Raw genomic sequence first — 23,741 nt, forward strand, 5'->3', positions numbered from 1 at the left:
GAATACATTGAGTAGACAAGAATTGTGAAAAAGATTCTCATGTCACGTGCTTCTGATATTTGAAAATTCAACAAAGGATTCACAATTGTGATTTTCACTAATTGAGGTTTTCATCACACCCCTTCTGATTTTCATCACAATTCAGTTACACGTGACATTCATCACATGCGACAGAAATTTGCTGGAAGATGCAAGATAGCAGTTAATGGATAGACGAGCATTGTCATTGGTGCACTTCTTTCCTCGGCATTTCCCTTGTAACTTTGTAGACCATTGCCAATGATGGGTGTGCAGTTCCTTGAGAAAAGTTATCATTGCATGATCTTTGGACTATTGCACCATAGCATATCATGGTTACTAGTGGTTGATTATTGGTGTACCTTGGGTTGATATTGGAACAACCTTTGTATTTTGCTATATCTTTGTATGGTGGTGTTATATTTGATATATTGGTTTTCTAATATACGATAGTGCTCCAGAGATTCCCTTTTCCTGTGATTGTTCTAGTCATTACATGGGTAGGTTTGGATGAGCTTTTATTTTGTATGGTTAGCTTGTTTTGAGCTCCATGGTGTAAGCATCCCAGCTTGGTTTTGACACATGGAATAGTTTATGATGACAGGGACCATCGCTCCTAGTGCAGTTCTCCTCTTGTGCACACATTTTTAGGTGACCTAGCCTTTCCAACAGTTAGTTTGACCTACTTTGACTTAATTGGAAGTTTATTGTAAGAGCACCTTCGCTTATGAGGATTGTTTTCATACTTGGAGTGGATTATGGTGGTGTGGATGATGAACCTAGGTGGAGTGCTCAAACCCATTGGCACATTTGCTGAGGCACTTCACATTTTATATCATGTATTGCTTGAGTGATAGGGTCATTCCCTGCCTCCATGGAGTTAGTTTGCCTTTATTTGAGCATGCACATGGATTAACATCATTGCTTAGTTGGTTGACTCCCTCTTTCTTGGGATATAACCATGTGCTCACATTTTGAGGACTGCTAACCGTTACACACTGGAAACCACATGGAGAAGGTTGCTGAGGAGATATCCTAGAACTGGGGAGCTATCCTTAGCATTGTGATCAACATTTATGGCACTCCATCCATATTTCTAAGGGTCAGTCCATCATTTGATGGTATCATGGCGCATTTTTCATTCTTATTGATGAGGTGCATCACCTAGAGGAGCCACACATGACACTTGGAGGTGGTTATTGCACATTTTTTTAGGGTCTTTTAGCTGGATGATTCCCTCGGAGAGGTTTGGGAAAGGAAGTTGGAGCATTTGACATGGCCCTCTAGCTATTTTGAAGATGCAGCCTATTGCTTGGAGCTCATCTTGTTAGAAATTTGTACAAGTGGCATGGCCACCAATATTTTATGCATTGTTTGATTGTCCACCTTAGTCAGTTCACAGATAATAGCTTCTAATGCATTTCTAGCCTAGATGTAGGGTTTTAGCCTTGATATTATTATTTTATTGTTGAAATTTGAGCCTAGAACATTATATAATAGAGGATTCTCTCGCTTGTAATAGTTGTTGAAAGTGGTCAAAACTTTGGAGACATATTACTAAACACTTTGTTGAAGTCTTGCAGAAATATATGGGTGCATTCTTGTTCATGTAAGATGATTTCCTTAGGAGCTTTATCGCTGAATGTTGATCGTGATTTTATATATGCAGAAGTTTGTTTCATGAGGCCATAAGTGAATGCTTGAATGGTAATAGGTATATTTGCCACAAGGCAGTAAACCAAGTGTAATGACCCATCTCAAATTACATGCAAAATGGAATATTAGCATGTATACGAGGCATGCATATGAAAGCTACATATGCATGCACCGCATGTATTGCATTAGTATGCATACTAATTGAATACCTAACTCAAAAGAAAATTTAAGTTATATTTCTGAGTAAATTAATGAAATAACATAAATAAATTATATTTATAAACAAATGTTATAAAATCATACTTAGAACTAAATTAATAAAGAAATATAATTAAATTATATTTTCAAACAAATATTAGATATTTATAAACATAATAAAAAAACACAATTAATAAAGTTATAAACAAATATTACATATTATTTTTCCAAACTTTAAAATATAAAATCAGCTTAGCCTCACAAACAAACTACGTACGACTTTGTTGTCAACCTTGAGCACAGGTGGCGGATGCATGCCTAGAACCGAATACCTTATCCCTTATCCACTTATTAATTGAACAGAGAGGCAAGCCGGCCACTGTTTGGGGGGGAGACAGTAGAGAAATTATATATAAAAAGGCAAAGGAGAAGAGGAAGGGAGTCTGCGGGAAGGGTGAAGTGCAGCGTTGTAATATTCCTAATGGAAATATTAAGTGATAACAGTAGTGAAATCATAAACATGCAATAAAAATTGTACACATGCAGAAATACCAGATTATGCCAGAAATAACACCCAAAACGCTGAGCCTTTTTATTAAATTAATCAGATGGAGTACAATGAGTAGGAACAGAAGAACCTGGGCTTGCTACAGCAAGCAAGGCAAGATCCCAGGTGAATATGATGGTACCCAAATGTTGGAAATGACTCTACTACCAAATCTGCGTCCACCCAGAAAAATGTTGTTGTTGCTGGAAAGGAACTGTTGATTTAGCCCTCCAAACTGCTCCAAAAATTCTGAGAAATTAGCCATAGGCACTACTCCACCAGCTCAACAAAACCCAAAAATATCTCACGAACCCAAGTGGCAGAAATGGTCCCCGAAATAACTGTGCCCTCCTCCAATAATTTCTATTGCTGAATGCAACTAGGAATTTTGCCCTCAAGAGTGCTCAGAAAATTCTGCAAAATTAATCCTAGCCTCCTCTCATAAAACCCACAAAAACCCAGAAAGGGTTTGGGTTGAGTCCAACATGCCCCGGTGACCCCAATTTGTGCGTGGACCTCTAACTGGCTAGCAAAATTGGTTGTAGATGAAATCTGCTACAAAATGCTCCAAATCTCTCCTAGAAAATCTCCTTCCCAAATTTTCCCTTATTCCTCCATAGCCACACCATAGATTCTCCTTGCCCAAGTGATTGCGTAACAATGCCCAGTGAGCCCCTGCGCAGGCCAAGAATTGGAGCAACTCAGCTCTCCCAAATGCCTCACCAACAGACCTGCAAATTGACAAGAAACTCCAGCCCTCTTTGTGGAAGGATTCTCTGCTAATTGGCTGGCCCAAATTCCCCTTTTTGTTGGCCCTCCCAAGAGCCACAATTTCTATTCTGCATCCAAGGGAAACTCACTCCAGCTGAAGGAAATGACTGTAAATGTGCTCAATGGAAACTCTGAACTGAGCTCCCCAATTGCCTCACTAGGGAGACACTCGAAGTTCTCTAAAATGAGGGTGGAATTCTCGCTTGGGAATTCCTTGTGTTGAACAACATAATTGTCTTGGCTAAGCAACTCAAGAGAACTAATGTTAAATTGTCAAATGATCAAAGTACCAAATGGAGACCTCCAAGCTCTATTTATAATTGTTGGCCCTCTCTCCCTTGGTGGTCCCCACCTTCCACTAATTCGCACCCCTTCCTTTCTCTCTCTCTTCTCACTAGTGCGAATTGCTCCATTGGGTCGAATTTCCTTCTCTTGTGGCCCCCACATTCCACTAGAGCTATAATTTTCTATTTCTCCTAAGTCCCATACGCCAAAAATGCCTCCAATGCCCAAATTACAAAATTGTGCTATGCTTAGCACCTCCCCAATAAACTCCATTAATCCCCTCAAATAAAAAATCAAAATTGGGGATATTACAGTCCTCCCCACCAAAAATTGCTTGTCCTCAAGCAATTCCTGAACAAGCGCCCTCTCTAACTATGGATCCCCACTGTCACTGCAAACTATACCAGGGTCCCAAATGTGCCACTGGATCGTCCCTGATCTCTGCATTGTCCTATAGTGAAGGAGTCCCTCGATACCAGGATCCCAAGCCAACCTGATCAACATGAAGCACCCCTTGCTCCACTCACTATTTGAGTAGTCCATCTCATGCACTCTGATGGTGGGCCCCTGAAGATACGACCCAATCCCTATGCGAATGAAGTCTCCCCTGCATGAGCTCCTCCTGATATCCTCTTGCTGACCAACATGCCATGCTGATGAAGTCCCCCACGCCATCAGCGAGTCACTAAAGCCCAATGGAAGATCTGAGTGACCTCCCCTATAGCAGCCAACTCATCCCTAAAGGTCGCTAAGCTGTCAAGTACTGTGATGCTTGGGTCCCATGCTAGTCTCAGAAGGAAACTGTCTTGTCAACCCTGCAACACTCTGGTCATCACTGACCACCTAATATGCTCGTACCAAAACCTCCTCTCCTATAACTCTCGGCCATAATATATGTGATGATCGAGGCTATGCCCAACCTGCCAAGGTGACTCAACAATGCCCGCACCTATCACTCCATGGCTAGCCCCAATCCTAAACAACCACCTACCTCGCCATATAATGAAGACCTCGATGATCCCCCATATGTCAACCTGATAATGAAGCAGAATGTTGAAATTTCTAAGTCTGACACGTCAGAAATCCCTACTGCATTATCTGGTTTCTTTTCCCACTTGTTTATTCCATTAACAAGTTATTTATAAATATAGATACTGAAATAAACATAAATGCAGCCTTAACTCATATACAGATCAACAACTGAACATATTGAGACAAACACACAAGGGACACCATTATTTTTGGACAATCGTCCCCAGAAAAACCCAATGCGGGAAAACCGGTGCAACAGTTCTGAGGGTTTTATTATTATGCAGATTCTTGAGTACAACTAGGGTGCCAGAAATGGCTCACCCAACAGAGATTGTTACACGGCAGTAATACCTCTTCTCGGAGACAGATATTCAACCTCTCAGCTCTAGTCTGCCCCACGAAAATCCTTCTAGCGCTTTGTAATGGCCCTGCGTCAGCCCTATCAACTTCAGCACAGCTCCTGAAGCCTCTACGTCAACCTCTTGGCTCTCTCCATCAGCCTCCTGGCTCTCTGCGTCAGCTCTCTGGCCCTCTATGTCACCCACGTAGGCCCCTCAGCCTCTGCGCGGTCCCTAGTTGCCATTGCATAGCTCTAGCTGCCTTTGTGTCAGCCTCTTAAGTCTCTGCACTGACCCTCTGGCACTATCCCTGCCTCTCTGCTACGTACTCACTGCCCCTCGCTGCAATAGACCACTAGTTCGAATTTTCTTAGCAAGCCCCGCTCCAGAAAATCGAACTAACTAATCAATCTTGGTGTGTCTCCAACTAACCCTCAAGCCTCCTCTTATACTTTCCCGTTGAGACTTCAACAGCCGAGATTAAGTCTCTAATCAACGGCTAAGATTAGATTTGGATCGATCCATGTCATTTAGAACATTGTCACCTAGTTTTATATTAATACCCTTTAGTATTTTAATTTTCTTAAGTTTAGACTTAGGAACCCCATTAAAAATATTAATTATTTTAATATCTCTATAACCGAGTGGAATTTCCCCAAACCATTTCTGGGTCTTGGAGATCTTATGTGCCTTAGCCTCTCCACCAATTATCATGGCTAGAGCACATTCGATGCTACCACAAATCAACACTCCCTCTTAGCAAAGAATGTGCTCCAGTAATGTTCCACCACTAAAACATCATACTGATCCTTCCGCACCGATACCTGTGCTGATGCTTGGCTTGTTGCCTCAAATCATTTGCACAGTTGCTTCCTATACTGCTACCCATGACACTACCACTGCCACTCCTACATCTGTACTACAACTCCCTCTCAACATGCTACCCATGTTGCCCATAGCATTGCCACTGCTAACTGCTGCACTACAACTCAGTTACTCAGAAGTAAGTAACTGATCTACCCAAATACTAACATCCTTGTCAATCTGGAAGCCTCCTGATGCTGAAGCTACCTCTATTGCTATTATGTGCTCCTTTTGTTGCCTCTGCATTGCTACAAACACCTATATGCCTCTCGCACTGCTGCAACCCCCACTGCGCTGCTATAGACCTCTACACTTTAGCACTGCCTCGTCACTCCATCGCATCTTGCTTCTACCCAACATCCGTCATCCTTCTACTGTCATTAAGGGCTCGCGTAGCCGGATATGATGCAAGAGTTTGGGCAACTCGATGTCTCCCCTCCTCTTCTCTAGAGGTGCATGAACACTCATGGCACAGTCGTCATCAATCTCGACTTCTTTCTCCACCTTAGCCGGAGTTGCCTTGGAGTCAGAAGCCTCTCCCTTGTTCTTCTTCCTAGGACACTGGGATGCATAATGACCCAGCTCCCCACAATGGAAGCACTTCACCTTGAAGATATGCTTCATCTCCCTCTTCCCCTGTTGTCCCGCAAATGCTAGAGTCCCATCCTCTTCTTCCTCTTTCTTGATTCAACTTCCCTTGCTACTACTTCCCGCCTTGGTCAACCGTTTGATCTCTTCTTGAAGAAGAGCTGCCCACATCTCTTCCCATCCTGGAAGATTAGCTCTACCCAAAATGCCTTGGGCAAATGTCTCCCACTCCTCAAAGACTGCATTCAAGGTAGTCCTCACCATGAACTCCTGATTCGACATGGCCCCTATGGAAGTAAGTTGGTCACGAATCTCTTGCAATCTGAGGAGGAATAGATCTATTTTCTCCCCCTTCTGCATCTGATACGACCGTAGTTGATTCTTCATTAGCATCATCCGCTAAAAGGAAGTGCCTTGATACAAGGTCGTCAAAGTATCCCACATCTCCTTTGTTGTATTCTTTTCAGCAACATGTGCTACAACATGATCCTTGACCCCGTCAAGTATTATGCACTTTGCCCTCGCCATTACATCCTCATACTTCTCATTATCAGTTGGGTCGACTGGGATAGCGATGATTCTCAAGGCGAAACCCTTGATGCGATGTCTATCCAAGACTGCCAAGATCCTGGCCTTCCAGATGACAAAGTTGGAAGCCCTGTCCAACCTATCTTGATCCCTCAGTCCGTTCACTGCCATATCCACCCTTCTTCTGGACTCCCTCTGAGTTTCGACTTCCCTCCTGGAAATCTCCCTCTAAGTCATGATTTCCCTACTGGAAATCTTCCCATCAAATGTCGAACCGCTCCTCTCCAATCCTTTTTGCAACTGCAACACAGATATGGATTTCTTGGCTAGAAATTTGTCCTGAGAGTCGGTGGATTTAGCCCAAACCCTCTTTGGGTTTTTGTGGGTTTGGTGAGACGAGGCTAGGATTAATTTTATAGAATTTTATGAGCACTTCTGAGGGCAGAATTCCTAGTTCCATTCAGCAGTTAACAATAGAAATTGTTGGAGGAGGGCGTAGTTTATCCCGAGACCATTTCCACCACTTGGGTTCCTGAGATATTTTAGGGTTTTGTTGGAGCTGATGTGGAGAGCCTACATTTAATTTTGGAGTAGATTTGAGAGCGAAATCTCAGTTCACCTACAACAACAATGGCAATAATTTACTAGATCAACAGAGGTTTTTGGTGGAGTCATTCCAGTACTTGGGCATTGCAATTCCAACCTGGGTTTCACCTAGCTTGCTATAGCAAGCCCAAGTTTCTATTTCCATACTCATTGTACTCCATTCTGCTCAAAATAAATAAAATGGCTCAGAGTTTTAGTGCATTTCCTCTTTTGTTTTGTTTTCCTGTGTATGTGTCAAATTTCCTAGTAGTTATAGTGCATGTTTTTGTTATTCACTTTATATTTCAGTTAGGAATATTACATTGTCATCTGATGCATCTATCTTCTTCCAGTTGGTGATCATGGGCATAGACATGGGTCTACAATCCTGCATTCTGAACCTTTTCAGAATATCTGTAGCATATCTTCCTTGCCTAAGGAAGATCTCCCCATCCTTCTGCCACACTTCCAATCCTAAAAAATAGTGCATCAACCCCAAGTCCTTCATATCAAACTTTGCTTCCAGGTTCCTCTTGCAATCCTCTATCAGCCTTGATGATCCTATTAGAAAACGATCATCCACATACAAAACTAGGATAAGTGGCTCACCCTCTACTGTCAAATAGTAAAGGTTGGGATCTACATCACCCTTGACAAATCCCATTTGTTGCAAATAACTGAAAATTTGACCATACCATGCCCAGGGAGCCTACTTGAGTCCATATAGAAATTTCTTCAATCTGCACACATGAGTGCGCCTCTCATGAGTCTTGAAGCCCTCTAGTTGTTCTATGTACACCTTCCTATATCATCACGTTCAAGAAAGTTGTCTCGACATCCATCTGGTGAATCTGCCATCCCATCTAAGTTGCCAGGGATATAACTGACCGGATAGAGGTATGTCTGGAAACTAGGGCAAAGGTCTCTTCATAATATATCCCTTCCTTTTGTGCATACCCCTTCGTCACGGACCTAGCCTTGTACTTTTCCACATTGTTGTCTGCAGCATACTTAGTCCTGTAGATCCATCTAGATTCTAGAACCTATAATTGACCTGTCTTCAGGGCTTCGCACCACCTCCCAAACATCATTTGTCATGATAGAGCTATACTTTTCTACCATGGTGTCTACCCACACCTGATGTTGTGCAAACTCCTGAAAGCTAGAAGCTTCTGCAACCTGAGCCACCAATGCTTGGTACCTATCAGGCTGTCTGAACTTCTGTCCCGTTAGATACTGTTCTGCTTCAACAAAAACATCACCCCACCAGCTTCCCAATGCACAATCTCCCCACATCTCCATAGGCCTCGAAAACTGAAGCAACTGAGCCTTCCAGCTCCACGCAACCTCGGCAAAAGCTGAATCGGTCCTCAGGTCAACTGCGTCAAGTCGACTTGGCTGAGCAGGATGACGTGGCTCTTCGTGAGCCTCTTCTGCGTCTGTGTTGGCCCTCTCTCTGGCTCTAAAATGATGACGCAGGCCCTCTACGTCATTGTTGCCTTCTGCTTAGGAGCAACTCTGTCTTTCAAGGCAGCTACTACTGCTGCAAATTTCCGATATCATTGACTCCTTCAGTCCTCCTATGATCTGCAACGCTCTGATACCATGTTGAAATTTCTAAGTCTGACACGTCAGAAATCTCTACTGCATTATTTGGTTTATTTCTCCTACTTGTTTATTCCATTAACAAGTTATTTATAAATATAAATATTGAAACAAACACAAATGCAGCCTTAACTCATATACAGATCAGCAACTGAAAGACAAACACACAAGGGACACCGTTATTTTTGGACAATTGTCCCCGGAAAAACCCAATGCGGGAAAACTGGTGCAACAGTTTTGAGGGTTTTATTATTATGCAGATTCTTGAGTACAACTAGGGTGCCAGAAATGGCTCACACAACCGACACTGTTACACGACAGTAATACCTCTTCTCAGAAACAAATATTCAGCCTCTCAGCTCTAGTCTGCCCCACGAAAATCCTTCCAGCACTTCCTACTGGCCCTATGTCAGCCCTGTTAGCTTTAGCTCAGCTCCTGAATCCTCTGCATCAACCTCCTAGCTCTCTACGTCAACTCTCTGGCCCTCTGCGTCACTCAGTAGGCCCCTTAGCCTTTGCACAGTCCCCAGCTGCCTTTGCGCAGTCCCCAGTTGCCTCTGCGTAGCTTTTGCTGCCTCTGCGTAGCTTTTGCTACCTCTGCGTAGCTCTAACTGCATCTGTGTCAGCCTCTTCAGTCTCCGCACTGACCCTCTCGCACTATCCCTGCCTCTCTGCTATGTACTCACCGCCCCTCGCTGCAACAGACCACTAATGCGAGTTTTCTCAGCAAGCCCCGCTCCAGAAAATCAAACTGACTAATCAATCTTGGTGTGTCTCCAACTGACCCTCAAGCCTCCTCTTACACTTTTCCTGTTGAGTCTTCAACGGCCGAGATTAACTCTCTAATCAACGGCTGAGATTAGATTTGGCTTGGTCCATGTCATTTAGAACATTCTCGCCCAGTTTTATATTAATACTCATTAATATTTTAATTTTCCTAAGTTTAGACTTAGGAACCCTATTAAAAATATTAATTATTTTAATATCTCTCCAACCGGGTGGAATTTCCCCAAACCATTTCTGGGCCTTGGAGATCTTATGTGGCTTACCCTCTCCACCAATTTTCATGGCTAGAGCACATCCGATGCTACACAAATCAACACAGATAACCTACTATCTTGACCGTGCTCACTACGTGCTCTAAGCCTCAAATTTTGCAAGGAGGCTTGGGCACAAGCATTCCAAAGAACCCAAAAACTGTTTTGGGAAATTCCACCCAATGACGATTTTATTAAAACAATTAATATTTTAATGGGGTTCCTAAGTCGAAAGTTAGGAAAATTAAAATATTAATGGGTATTAATCTAATTGTGGGTGAATCTTCTAGATAAAGACGGAGATAAAGTCAAAATTATCTAAGCCTTTGATTAGGAGTTAATCTAGGTCGTTGGTTGTCCAACAGGAAGATATAAGAAGGGGCTTGAGGGTCATTTGGAAAAAACACCAAGAGAGATCAAGAAGATCGAATTTCTGAAGTGAGAAGTTCTAAGGAGGAAGTTCTGATCGAGAGATCTTTTGCAGTAGAGGGGCAGTGAGAATCCTTGAGAAGGAATTTCCCAAGAGTACGAGGCAGAGGAGGGACAGAAAGACATCCAAAGAGAGGCAAACACTGGCCCACGTAGTGTTGACACATTAGCAGCGCAGGCTAGAGGGAAAGTTGAGTTTCAATTGTCGGGAGACGAGGTGTGAGTCCGGGAGGCAGAAGATCAATTTTCTCAGCCAGCAAAGGATCTGGAAGAGGGGTAGCGTAATACCCAACAGGGGTGATGCAGAAACTGTCGGGAGTGACGCAGTTCTGCGCAGAGGCCACGTAGAGGGTGACACAGAGGCTCCAGTTCAACAAGATCAATCACTAATTCTCCCAGTGACAGGGTGAGATCATTTCACCATTCTTTTGTCCAGTATTCTCTCTGTATCGGATTGCTAGTTGAGCATCCTATAATTGTACTCAGATTTTCACATGCATAATAATAAAACCCTCAAAGTTGTTGCACCAGTTTTCCCTCATTGAGTTTTTCTAGGGACTTTTTGTCCAAAAATAACGATGTCCTATGTGTTTGTATTTCCTTGCTCAGTTTCTATGTTTCAGAATCATATTTAATTTAGTATAGGTTGCTTCAATAATTCACTTCAATATTTCAAGAAGATATTTGAAATAAGTTTGTAATGTAATTTACAATCTAGGTGAAGTAGATTCAGTTAGTTGCAGTAGGATTCCTAAGATTGTTAGATCTAGGAATTTTCACACCCATCACCACATTGGTGTCTGGCACATCCACCACGAAAAAGTGATTTGTCACTAAGTAGTTCCCCATGGTCACTGTCAAGGTCGAAACATAATGTGTGCACTGCATGGTTCTATCACCTAGCACCAGAACCGAAAAACCCTCAAACTCCTTGGTTGTGATACCCCTCCTCTGGACCATTTGTGCATCAATGAAATTGTGGGTAGCCCCACTGTCTACTAAAACTAAGACACATTGCCCCTGCACAGTGCCCCTCATCCTCATAGTCAAAAACTTGGGTACCCCACGTAGAGATGCAAGGATCCCTCTTGATGGAGCGAAAGGATCTCCCCCAGGTGGGGGTGGTGTTGATGGCCCCCTTGTTGATTTGGGGTAGCATCGGATGTGCTCTAGCCATGAAACTTGGTGGAGATGCTAAAGCACATGAGAACTCCAAGGCCCGGAAATGGTTTGGGCAGATTCTAACCAGTTTAGAAGATATTAAAATAATTAATATTTTTAATGGAGTTAGACTTAGGAAAAATAAAATATTAATGGGTATTAATATAAAACGGGGTTAGAAGGTTCCAAATGACATGGATCAAGCCTAGACTAATCTTAGTCGTTGATTAGAGATGTAATCTCGTCCGTTGAAGGACCAACAGGAAAGGTATAAGAGGAGGCTTGAGGATCAATTGGAGAATACACCAAAGTGATCAGTCATTCGATTTTCTACAGTGGGGTTTGCTAAGAAAAGTCAAATCAGTGATCAGTTTGCAGCAAGGGGCAGTGAGTACTGGACAAAGAGGCAGAGATAGTGTCGAGAGACAAGCACAGAGGCAAAGAGGCAAATGTAGAAGCCGGAGCAGGACACGCAGAGGCTAGCTGAGACAATGCAGAGGCAAAGAGGCAAACTCAGAAGCTAGAGTAGGCCACACAGAGACTAGCTGAGACAGCACAAAGGCCAGAGGGACTGCGTCATCCACGCAGAGGGCAGCAGGAGTGACACAGAAGGTCATAGAGGCTACGCAATGCCTCAGAGAGCTGACGCAGAGGCCAGGAGGGCTGACGCAATGTTTCAATTGTGCTGGAGAGGATTTCATGTGGCAGATTTTGTGAATATCTGCTTCTGAATAGAAAGGTATTACTACTGGTTATTTTTCTCTGTCAAGTGAGTCAGTTTGGCACCCAGTTGTACTCAAGGATACACTGCATAATAAATAACCCTCAGAATCGCTGCACCGGTTTTCCCAAGTTGGGTTTTTCCGGGGACGAGTTGTCCAAAAATAACGGTGTCATTTGTGTGTTTGCTATTTCTTTGAGTTGATCTGTAGATCGTTGAGACTATATTGTGTTTATTTCGATGTTTATATGTTTAAATAACTTGTTTGTAATTAACAAGTAGGAGAAATAAACCAGAAGAATATAGATAAAATTTCTAACGGTTAGACTTAGAAATTTCAACATGGTATCAGAGCATGGTTGCAGATCACAAGAGAGCTGAAGCAGATCATTTGTAGCAGAAATAGTTGTCACGAGTGACAGAGGTCGTTCTTAGCAGAAAGCAGTGGAGAAGGGTTGACGCAGAGGGACTGCGTCATCAGTCTGGGCCAGAGAGAGGCCAGCGCAGAGGATGAGGAGGGAAAAAAAGGTTCACGCAGAGCCACGCAAAGACCAAGAGGTTGACGCAGTTGGCTAGGGACCATTTCAACCAGTGCCGAGATTGCGCAGAGCCTAGAGGCTCATTCCTTCGGTTGTTGGAGTTTAGGAAGCTGTGGGAAATTTGCGAGGATTGAAGCTAGTGGGGTGCTATGGGCAGAACAGTACCTAACAGGGAAAAACCAAGGTAGAAGGAGTCACTACCGAAGCGGATTTCTAGCCATGGAATCCAGATCAGTCTTGCAGGTGCATAGGAGATCGGAGAGGTGTGACTCGACAATTGGCAAGCGGATTTCCAGGAGGGAAATCGAGACTTAGAGAGAGTATAGCAGAGAACTTCCAAATGGGAAGTAGCGACTCAAAGGGAGTCGAAGAGAGAACTTCCAGAGGGAAGTAGAGACTCGAAGGAGTCAAACGAAAGAACAGAGAGATGGCCATGAATGGACTGAGGGATCAGGACAGGCTGGACGGGGCATCCAACTTTGTGGTCTGGAAGGCCAGGATCTTGTCCATTCTAGACAAAGATCACATCAATGCCTTCGCCCTGAGAACAGTGGCTATCCCAATTGACCCAGCTGATAATGAGAAGTACGAGGAGGCAATGGCCAAGGAGAAATGCATCATCCTTGATGGGGTCAAAGATCATGTGGTCCAACATATTGCCAAGAAGGAGACGGCAAAGGAAATGTGGGACACCTTGAAGACGTTGTACCAGCATACTTCCGTGCAGAGGAAGATGTTACTTGAGAATCAACTGCGGTCATACCAGATGCAAAAGGGGGAGCATATAGATCACTTCCTCAGGAGATTGAAGGAGATCCAGGACCAACTAACTTCCATAGGGGCCACGCCGAATCAGGAATTGATGGTGAGGACCACCCTAAACGCAGTCTCCAAGGAGTGGGATACATTTGTCTAGAGCATTCTGGGTAGTGCGAATCTTCTAGATTGGGAAGAATTATGGGCAGCTCTTTGCCAAGAAGAGATCATACGGTTGAGTAAGAAGGGAACTAGCAGCAAAGGAGTCTGGATCAAGAAGGAAGAGGAAGAGGATGCAGCTCTGGCATCTACGGGGAAGCAGGAGAAGAGGAAGAAAAAGGACCTCTCCAAGGTTAAGTGCTTCAACTGTGGGGAACTGGGTCATTATGTGAACTAGTGTCCGAAGAAGAAGAACAAAGGAGAGGCGTCTGACTCCAAAGTAGCGCCAGCGAAGGCAAAAAAGGAGGTAGAGGAGGATGACGATTGTGCTATGAGTGTTCATGTACCTCTAGAGAAGAGGTGGGGAGACATCGAGCTGTAGTCAGGAGGACTACAAGCACAGAGGGGCGGGATCCTTGAGGTACCCAAACTCTTGGATTATACCTGGCTATGGAAGCCCCGAAGTGCGAGTAGTAGGATGGCAGATGTCGGTAGAAACGGATGCGGATGAAGCGGCGGAGACTGCTACAGTGCAGGAGTCTCGAGCAGCGCAGAGCTAGCAGGCTGCAACAGTGCGAGAAGCACAGAGAGGGTCGCAATAGTGCAGGATGGCACAAAGAGGGTTGCAGCAATGCGAGAGGCAGGGATTTGTTGCAGCGGCGCAGAGGTAGTAGAGGGAGCACTTGTTAGCGGCAGAGAGAGCTTCAGCATCAGGAATCTTTCTAGCCTGACATGGATGTCAATAGTTGGGTGGATTAGTTACTTACTTCTCAGTAACTGAGTTATAGTGCAGTAGCAGTTAGCGGTAGCACAATGCAGCATGATGAGAGGGGGTAGCAGTGCAGATGCAGCATTGGGAGAATGGACCAGCAACAACACGAATGCATAGGGAGTTGTCGCACGGATGCAGCAGTAGCAGTGGCAGGGCCATGGGCAGCAGTACAGGATGCAGCAGTGCAGAGGATGTTGGGCGGGGAGGCCTAACATCAACACAAGTATTGGTGTCGTATAATCAGGGTGATGGTTAGTGTGGAGTATTACTAGAGCACAGTCCTTGCTAAGAGGGAGTGTTAATTTGGGGTAGCATCGGATGTGCTCTAGCCATGAAAATTGGTGGAGAGGCTAAAGCACATGAGATCTCCAAGACCCAGAAATGGTTTGGGCAGATTCTAACCGGTTTAGGAGATATGAAAATAATTAATATTTTTAATGGAATTCCTAAGTCTAAACTTAGGAAAAATAAAATATTAAAGGGTATTAAATTTTAATATAAAACTGGGTTAGAAGGTTCCAAATGACATGGATCAAGCCAAATCTAATCTTAACCGTTGATTAGAGATGTAATCTCAGTCGTTGAAGGACCAACAGGAAAAGTATAAGAGGAGGCTTGAGGGTCAGTTGGAGAATACACCAGAGTGATCAGTCATTCGATTTTCTAGAGTGGGGTTTGCTAAGAAAAGTCGAATCAGTGATCAGTTTGCAGCGAGGGGCAGTGAGTACTAGAGAAAGAGGCAGAGATAGTGCCGAGAGACCAGCGCAGAGGCAAAGAGGCAGACGCAAAAGCCAGAGCAGGCCACACAAAGGCTAGCTGAGGCAGTGTGAAGGCCAAAGAGCCTGTGTCATCCACACAAAGGGCAGCAGGAGCAACGCAGAAAGCCGTAGAGGCTGAATGCCTCAAAGGGCTGACGCAAAGGGTTTTGAGGCTAACACAGAGGCCGGGAGGGCTGACGCAGAGGCCGGGAGGGCTGATGCAGTGCTTCAGATGTGCTAGAGAGGATTTCGGGGGCAGATTTTGTGAATATCTGCTTCCGAATAGAGAGGTATTACTTCCTGTTATTTTTCTCTACCGGGGGAGCCAATTTGGCACCCAGTTGTACTCAAGGATATACTACATAATAAATAACCCTCAGAATTGTTGCACCAATTTTCCCAAGTTGGGCTTTTTCGAGTACAAGTTGTCCAAAAATAATGGTGTCACTTGTGTGTTTGCTATTTCTTTCAGTTGTTGATCTATAGATGGTTGAGGTTGTATTGTGTTTATTTCGATGTTTATATGTTTAAATAACTTGTTTGTAATTAACAAGTAGGAGAAATAAACCAAAAGAATACAGATAAAATTTCTAATGGTTAGACTTAGAAATTTCAACACCCCTCTCTGCCTGCCCTGCAGTGTCATCTCCACCCATCTCAATATACGCATCATCCTCCCCATCATTGTCAAAAAATACCTCAATGTAGTGGGCCTTGCCTGCTACTCATCTATGGCCTGGAGCTGATGGTTCCTGACATGTAAAACACAACTTCCTCCTTCGGAGGTCTCTCTGGGTCTCCTCATCCAACTGTCCACGCCCCTGTTTGGCGCTCGGTGGTGCAGCTCTGGTGTCACCTCCCATCTGTGGGTAGGGAGTGCGTGAGGGAAAAGGTGCCATAGTCTTGGGGATGGCCCCCTGCAAGTCCCTAGCACAAGTCACTGCCTCTTGTAAAGTTGAGGGTCTGTGTGACTTCACCAGTCCACGCAGTGGCTCCAACAACCCCTCTATGAAAGTGTACACCCTCCTAGCCTCCGATAGGTTTGGCACCATAACTGAAACCCTCAAAAACTCTGATATGTAGTGCTCCGGAGTCTGGCTGGCTGGCCTGTCTAAGTTGGGTCAATTCTCTGAAGTGAACCTCTGGATCCTTCCTATCAAAATGCTCCACTACTCTCTGTGTGGAGTACTCATATGTAGTCACAGTGGCTTGCGCCAATGTGGATAGGCCATGAAACCAGCACTCGTGCACCTCCCCTTCCAAGTGCAGGGTACCCATTTTGATGGCCTCCATCTCTATCATCCAATTAAGCTGGAAATAAGTATCTAGCTTCTCCAACCAACCTCGAGCTGTGCACTTGGAAGAACCATCATATGTGGGGAAATACATCCTCCCAACAGTGCATTGTAGCTCTGAGTTCTGTGAATTCTACCCTCCATTATATCTTCCCTTCTCATTCTATTTGAGATGACAATAATCTCTAAATGACAAGACCGCTTTGAAATCTTCCCCCATGGCTTTCCATTCCCTGAAGAAAACCCCATGGGCATTTGATCATCCGGTCCCCCATGCTCACTAGGTGTTGGTGGTAAGAAAGCAAGCAATGTTGTTCCGAATGGCCCACTGTAGGCTGGTGGGTGAGTGGCTGGTGAAGGATGGTTGTACTGCTATGAGGCTCCTGAGGCCTCCCCAAAAAGGAACTTGTGGTGGAGGCCCTTGTCCCTATTTTGTTGCTTGATCTCCCCCAGCATCTCTTTCCATCCCCTATCCAAGTCATTCAAAGCCTTCAAGAGTCTATTGAATGTTGCTTCTTCCTTACTCCTTAGTTCCCCCATCTCTGCTACAATGACTGTCTTCCCACATGCCTCTAAACCAAGGGTAATCTCCAACTCCCTTTCCCTACTGCTGTACCTTTGCCTCTGGTAAGTGATGTTTTGCCTATCCTCTGGTGTCATAAGTTGCATTGCTCCCACAGGCTGAGCTAGGTCTATGAGCTTTGATACCACTGTAATATTTATAGGGAATTTTTACAGTGAATAACAGAGCATACATAGACAAAAAGCCACAAAAATTAAACACATGAATTAGACCATGAATATGCACCAAAAACTACACTATTGAGCGATTTTATTATAATATAAAGAGGGTACAATGAGGTGCTAGAAAGAGTGCACCTGGGCTTGCTCAAGGCAAGCTAGCTAAGCCCAAATGAGCAATAAGAAGTCCCCCTCAAATATGTTGTTGCTCTATCTCCTAGCTCTGCACTGAACTGCCTAGAAATATGTTGTTGGGTGTGAAGGTCTGCTGCTAGGGCCTCTTCTGGTGCTTAGAAAATTCCAGGAAATTAACCTCGACCTCTCCACCAAATACCCAAAATAACCCACAAAGGAATTGGGCTATGGTTGACCTTGGAATTTCGACCCTTTTTTCCCTCTATGGCTCTATTGCTGGGAAATTCGACCCACCTATCAATCCTGTTGCAAATTAACTCAAAAATAGTTGCAATCTCCCAACAAATGCTCTCCTAGGCTCCTCCTAAAATCTCAGGCCTAACACCCTTCACTCCTCAACTCCCAAGTGTGCCTCCTCCAAGCACTGCGCAGTGCCTGCGCTGCCGCTGATGACTCCTCCCCACAAACTCACACTCCCACTGTTGGAACAATCTGAAAAGGATGGAACTCCCTCCTTGGGCTAACACTAGAAGTCCACCGAAGCAAGGGCTGAGATTTCCGCTTGGAAACACTCGTGTGCTAAACAACAATTGTAGACTTGGCTTCATCTCAAGCATGCTATGTCAAAGACAAGATTTCTGAATTGATGAATGAATGACCAAAAGAGTGCCTTCCCTTCCTTAGTCAAAATACCTCCAACGCACTCATGTGGGCCCATCTTGATTTCCTCCCACCGAATTTCCCTCCAAGGCATGCATATTCTCCATGGGGGGCACAATTCTCCATGTGTGGCCCCCACGCTCCACTAGGGGCTCGATATTCTCCTCCACCTCTAATGTTTGGGACTTGCTTTTAATCAAAAATCAATGTAGGGCCTCTAAACCCACATTTCTTGAGTGCAAACATGAATTAAGACAAAATTTATCAAAATTGATATTTCACTTAGCAATAATGCTAAGTGGGAATATCACAAACAGGTATGGACTTGGAATCAAAATCACACACATTTTTCTAAGGCCTAGTGATGTCCATTTCTAACTGATGCATGACCTTAAGGAGCATAACATTTGTTGAAGCACCGGAATCAAGCATATAGTTATGTAGTATTAGATTATTGATCACTAGAGATAGCAAGAATAGTTCATGAGCTCCATTTTTCCTATCAAAATACATGTTTTGCAGAAAGACAAAAGGGTCCTCAAGCCCTTCCTCAAAGTCAAAACCCTTCCTAATTTTCCTTTGAGTAGGAATCTTTGCCATCTCCATAAGAGGTACTTGCACATTTACTTTAGTTAACACATTAGTCATATCCACATGTAATGCTACATAATTTTTTCAAGGTTTTGAATTGGGTTTATTGTGAGCTTGTACTTGGGAATTGTCCTTCTTTTGAGGTGCAACTCCAGAGCTAAAGCTTGCTTTGCCTTGGTCAATATTTCTCCTAGAATATTGCAAACCTTTGAATCTTCCACTATTCTCCACAGCCATGATCGGTTCAGCTTGATCACTAGTATCTTCGCTATGGACTTGATCAAGCTCTGAGTGGAAGTAAGTATCACCAAGCAAAATGTTGAAGGATACCTGTAAGGTGTGGTGATCAGTGGATTCGTTTTCAGTTATCCTTGTCATTATGTATTTCCCATAATGAATCACAAAAATTATCAAAAGCAATCAATAGAATGAGAAGATGAAATCGATATAAAAGTGCATGAGAGGTGGAACCCAAGCCTATAACCTAAATCAAGAACTATAAATAAAGAAGCACAATACAACTATTAAGATCAGACAAGCATAGGTCATTTGAGGGTCTCATTTTCTTTATTAATCATTCACCCAAAATCCACAAATGTTATCATAAATGGAAAGTTAAGGTCTTTGTTTTTACATCCTTGATTGAAATTTTGTAAAGCATCTTTAGAAAAGGAATTCAAGATCATCAATATGATTACCCTTTGCAGGCATATAATTAGTGTGAACGTGATAACCTCATGAAAAAACTTAATAGAAAATCTCAATAGTTAACCTGAATATGATGCAACGTCTATTACACAGATAGCAAAACATAAAAGTCAAAATACTTTTATCTCGCCCAGTAATATATATGCTAAAAACAATAATCATAGGAAGAGGGTCTTTCATCATCACTTGATCCGTTAAGGCATTGATTAGTTCTTTTCATCAAATATCTGTCATATATCTAGAATTTAGTTCTTTTTACCGAGTATTTCAGTAATATATGTACCATTATTGTTTAAATTAGTTCAGTGATTATATCAGGAAGAAAAACTTGAACCATATATTTGCAAGAAAAACAACTAGTAGTGACCCTTAATATGTAGGCCTTTGTGTATTCCACTCAACATGAATAGCCTAAAACACCAAATTGGACAAACAATATCATAATGCACACCACTCTGCTCACAAAAGTAACCATCTTAACCCATTTCCTTCTACCAATAGCATAACTGCAGGGTATTGATGTAAGATTTAAAGGGTAGAAATTAAAGGCTTACTTTTCACGATATTGCAGTAATGTATTGGACAACCAACCCGAGCAAAGTGTTTCCTGAACATATGTTGGTGAAACTGTACTGCAAATTAAAAAAATTGCTACATCATTCTCCTAACAGTAGTAGATATAATCATCCATTCATATGTGAAAAAAACCCTTTATCATGAAATATAATAAGAACTTACTAGCATATCCAAAATATTTTCCTTTATCACGGTAATTTACAAATAAGGAAAAAGCTTGCAAAGAGGAATTAAGCCTAGTATGGCAAAAACCAACAAAATTTCTAATGTTTTGTCAGAATATGGCAAGAAAGACTTGCATGAATTAGAACCCCCTTATTTATCCCCAAGTATTCTCAACTCTCTACCACAAATATTGAAAGAATATCTATTTGGTCCATCCAATGGCCATTATCCATGATATTTTTCCTGTCTGTTATTATGAGTTTATTGAATATTGGCATGCATATGATTTGATTATCATTTAACATTTGCTCTCTCAAATACAATAAAAAGAAAATATGTATCTATGTTCTTGAAGAGGTTACACTTTCTTATTTATAGTGAGAGATCAATTAGGCCAATTGGTGGCTATTACATGTGGGATATGCAAATGAGGTTGGTGGGATCATACCAGTTATCATTTTAACATTTTATATGTGAACTTTTATGAACCCACCCACTTCTTTTGCATATTCCACACATCATAAATATGAATTGGCCCAATAGATCTCTTACTATAACTAAGAAAGAGTAACCTCTTTAAGAACATTGATAAATATTTTCTTTGCATTGTATTTGAGAGAGCACTATGCTTGAATGGGACTTGGCTATTTGCTTGTGTTAAATTTGGCAACTAGGACCAAACTTCACCTTGGACAGCTCATATGAGGCAGCTGATATTTTATTGGATTCCTCTCTCCGAGAGGTGTAGGATTGATATACAGATCGTTTCATTCTGACATACACAAATGGAATTATAATTTTTTTTTGTTTATGGACAAATTGTCGAGGTAAGCCAGCAAACTAATGTAGGCTCAAAATCCCAACAATCACATCTATTCATCCTCAACGTTTGCATATAAATACAAGGTGCCTCCTCCTCATTTAGAAAAGTCACTCACTCACATATCTCTCTCCCCTTCATTGATTGGGTACGGATTTCTGAGGCAGCTCTCCACATGTACAAAGAAGGGCAGTTTTGTTCCTGTGTTGACCAAAAGGGTTGACCTGTTTGACTGCAGTTTTCTGAGGGATATATCTGTTTGGGCAGACAGCATTTCTGGGCACAGAAAACGAAGCAGACCATACTGTTTGACCAGTGTTGACTGCAATAGGGTTTACTGTTTGACTGCAGAGTTGACTTTCGTTGACCAGGTTTGACTGGATATTTTCTAATTGCTTTTGGGCTGATTTGATTTGCTGTTGGAGGCCGAGTTGATCAAGTTTGACTGAGCTGTTTTGGAGGTAAAATTCTTCCCTGTTGACCAGCGTTGACTTTCTAGTTAGGGCTTTCTGTAGTTGTTGTTTGTTGGGACAGATTTCACTATGATTGGGCAAGTGAGTATTGCATAATGTGCTCTCTCTGTGTGCTGAACTTTTGAAGAATAATGAGAAGAATTGATCAAAGGGTTTCCCCACATTGGAGTTTGTCCCTGGCTGGCGCCATATCTTGTGTCCTCTTGTCTTCTACTATTATTTTTATGTTCTATCGGCATTTTACTATCATGTTGATGTGATTGCTAATCTAGATATTGATATTGGGCTAATAAGAAAATTGAAGTAAAATTGCTCTTAAGCATAGAACATACCATTGTTATCTAAAATTAACAGTTTGTTATTCCATTAAAGGATATATTACATAATTTCTTTCCCACATGTAGCTACATTATGACTACAATGCCACCATCTATAGTGCGGTGTGCCTTTCTTGGAATTTCTTTGGTGGTGTTGCTTCTTTCCTGCAAATGTAAAAGAATGTTATCAAGAAGTCATTGCACTCGTGATTCACATATCAATTCAGGTTCATCACATGAAGATCACATGGTCTTACCAAAGTCCCATCTTCATTGCTTTGATGTGCATCCTTTCTGACTTATGCACACTTGCATTCAGGCTGTTAAGCTCACTCACCAAACCCATATTTCTGTTGATAAATCAATAGGGCTACAAAAGAGGAGATTTCTCTTAGACTTGATAACTACTTGTGATATTCTTTTACTTTTCTTGATTATTAGCTTCTTCTTTTCTTATTATTATGTTGTTCTTATCATCAAACAACTACCAAAACATAAAGATCAATAGAACACAAGGACACAAAATGTAGCCTGCAAGCCAGGGCTGAAACCTCTTCTCTTAAGAGAAAAACCAACAAATCTCTTCTCTTCTTATAGATTCTCTAAATGACGAATTCCAAGACCTCTAGACCAAGACCAATACTCTTCCAAGACCAAGTTAGACCTCCTTGATGATGTGCTGCTTCTAACCAAGTCAAACAAAATCAAATCTCTTCCAACTGCACAACTTCGACCCCCAGCTACAGATTTTCGGCCACCACTCCAGCTCTGAAATTTTCTGCCCCTTGCAACCAACTACTGCTTCGCACATGTGGGTGAATTATGACTTCTAGAACTTCTTCCTTCCTTCGTTTGGACGACTTCTTCTATGCCTTATGAGAGATCAAATTGCCTCTTTTTCTCTAGAGTTCGACCCTCCTTGGCTTCTAGTGAACTTCGACTTAGTAGCTACAAAACCCTAGCCTTCCTTTCGCATGTGTGAGATAGAGAGAGAGAGAGATTGAAAATCTTCCTTTGTCCTTCAAGTCCTTCACTTGTCTTCTTCTTCTTGTCCTTCGCTTGATAGATGAGTGAATGAGTGAGTGAAACCATAAGAGGTCAAATGCTCTCCTATATATAGGCTTCCAAGGAGGACGACATGCCCTACTTAGGCCGACATCTCTGCTTCCACGCTGACTTGGTCTTGGAGGGGTATTTTGTTAGTTTTTGTAGCATCAGATGTGTTCTAGAATTAAAATTTTGTGGAGAAGCTAGAATGCATGAGATCTCCAAAGCCCAGAAATCATTTCTGGAAATTCCGCCTAGAATGACTTAATTAAATTATTAGTCAGTTTTTTAAATATTTCCTAAGTCTAAACTTAGGGAATATCACTAATTAATCAGAATTAATTAAGTCAAGGTGTAAATGTTCTAGAAACTCACGTGGACCGACTTCAAGTTAATCCTATCCATTGATTAAAATCTAATCTTGGTCATTGAAGTCTCAACAGAGGATTATAAGAAGAAATCGATGGGGCTTGGAGAAATCACTTGAGGAGTTCGATTTCCAGAGTAGCAGCAATCAATTGTCGGAGAGAGAGCCAGTGAGATCAAAGCAGTGATTGAGGGGCAGAGACAATGAGACAAAGGAAATCTTTTCTAGATCCGGGGAGGCAGCAGCAAGTGAGTCGAATTATCCCAGAGAGGTAGTGTTGAGGGACTGCGCAGTGCTTCAGTTAGGAAAATCGATTTGGTGAGGAGAAAAAATTGTTCTCAATTCCAATGGCTGTGAAGGAGTCCCAGAGAGTCGGAGAGACAATTTTCTCAGCTTCCAGAGGCAAAATGACTTCAGCTGAGCCCAGTCCATAGCAAGAAGTCCAGCCAGCTACACAGAGTAAAGCAGTGGCTGACGCAGTGCTCCAAGAGGATCAATG

The 23,741-nt window shown here is 42.6% G+C and overlaps 1 protein-coding gene across 3 annotated transcripts in view; it reads right to left on the reverse strand.

Annotated features, from left to right (window-relative positions):
• LOC149168547 (uncharacterized) overlaps window positions 1-23,741 on the reverse strand; it is a 560,609-nt gene that overhangs the window by 287,603 nt on the left and 249,265 nt on the right. For 2 of the 3 annotated variants that reach the window (XM_089428301.1, XM_089428303.1), the window contains one exon: window positions 20,032-20,109. In XM_089428301.1, the coding sequence (XP_089284427.1) occupies window positions 20,032-20,109 (78 nt within the window). The remainder of the gene's footprint in view (window positions 1-20,031; window positions 20,110-23,741) is intronic. The other variant, XM_089428302.1, reaches the window with a different exon arrangement.

The sequence above is a fragment of the Pinus tabuliformis genome, chromosome 4_2 (assembly GCF_031772625.1).
Source record: "Pinus tabuliformis cultivar Carrire ecotype Pingquan chromosome 4_2, CPIR1, whole genome shotgun sequence".
NCBI classification, from domain to species: domain Eukaryota; kingdom Viridiplantae; phylum Streptophyta; class Pinopsida; order Pinales; family Pinaceae; genus Pinus; species Pinus tabuliformis.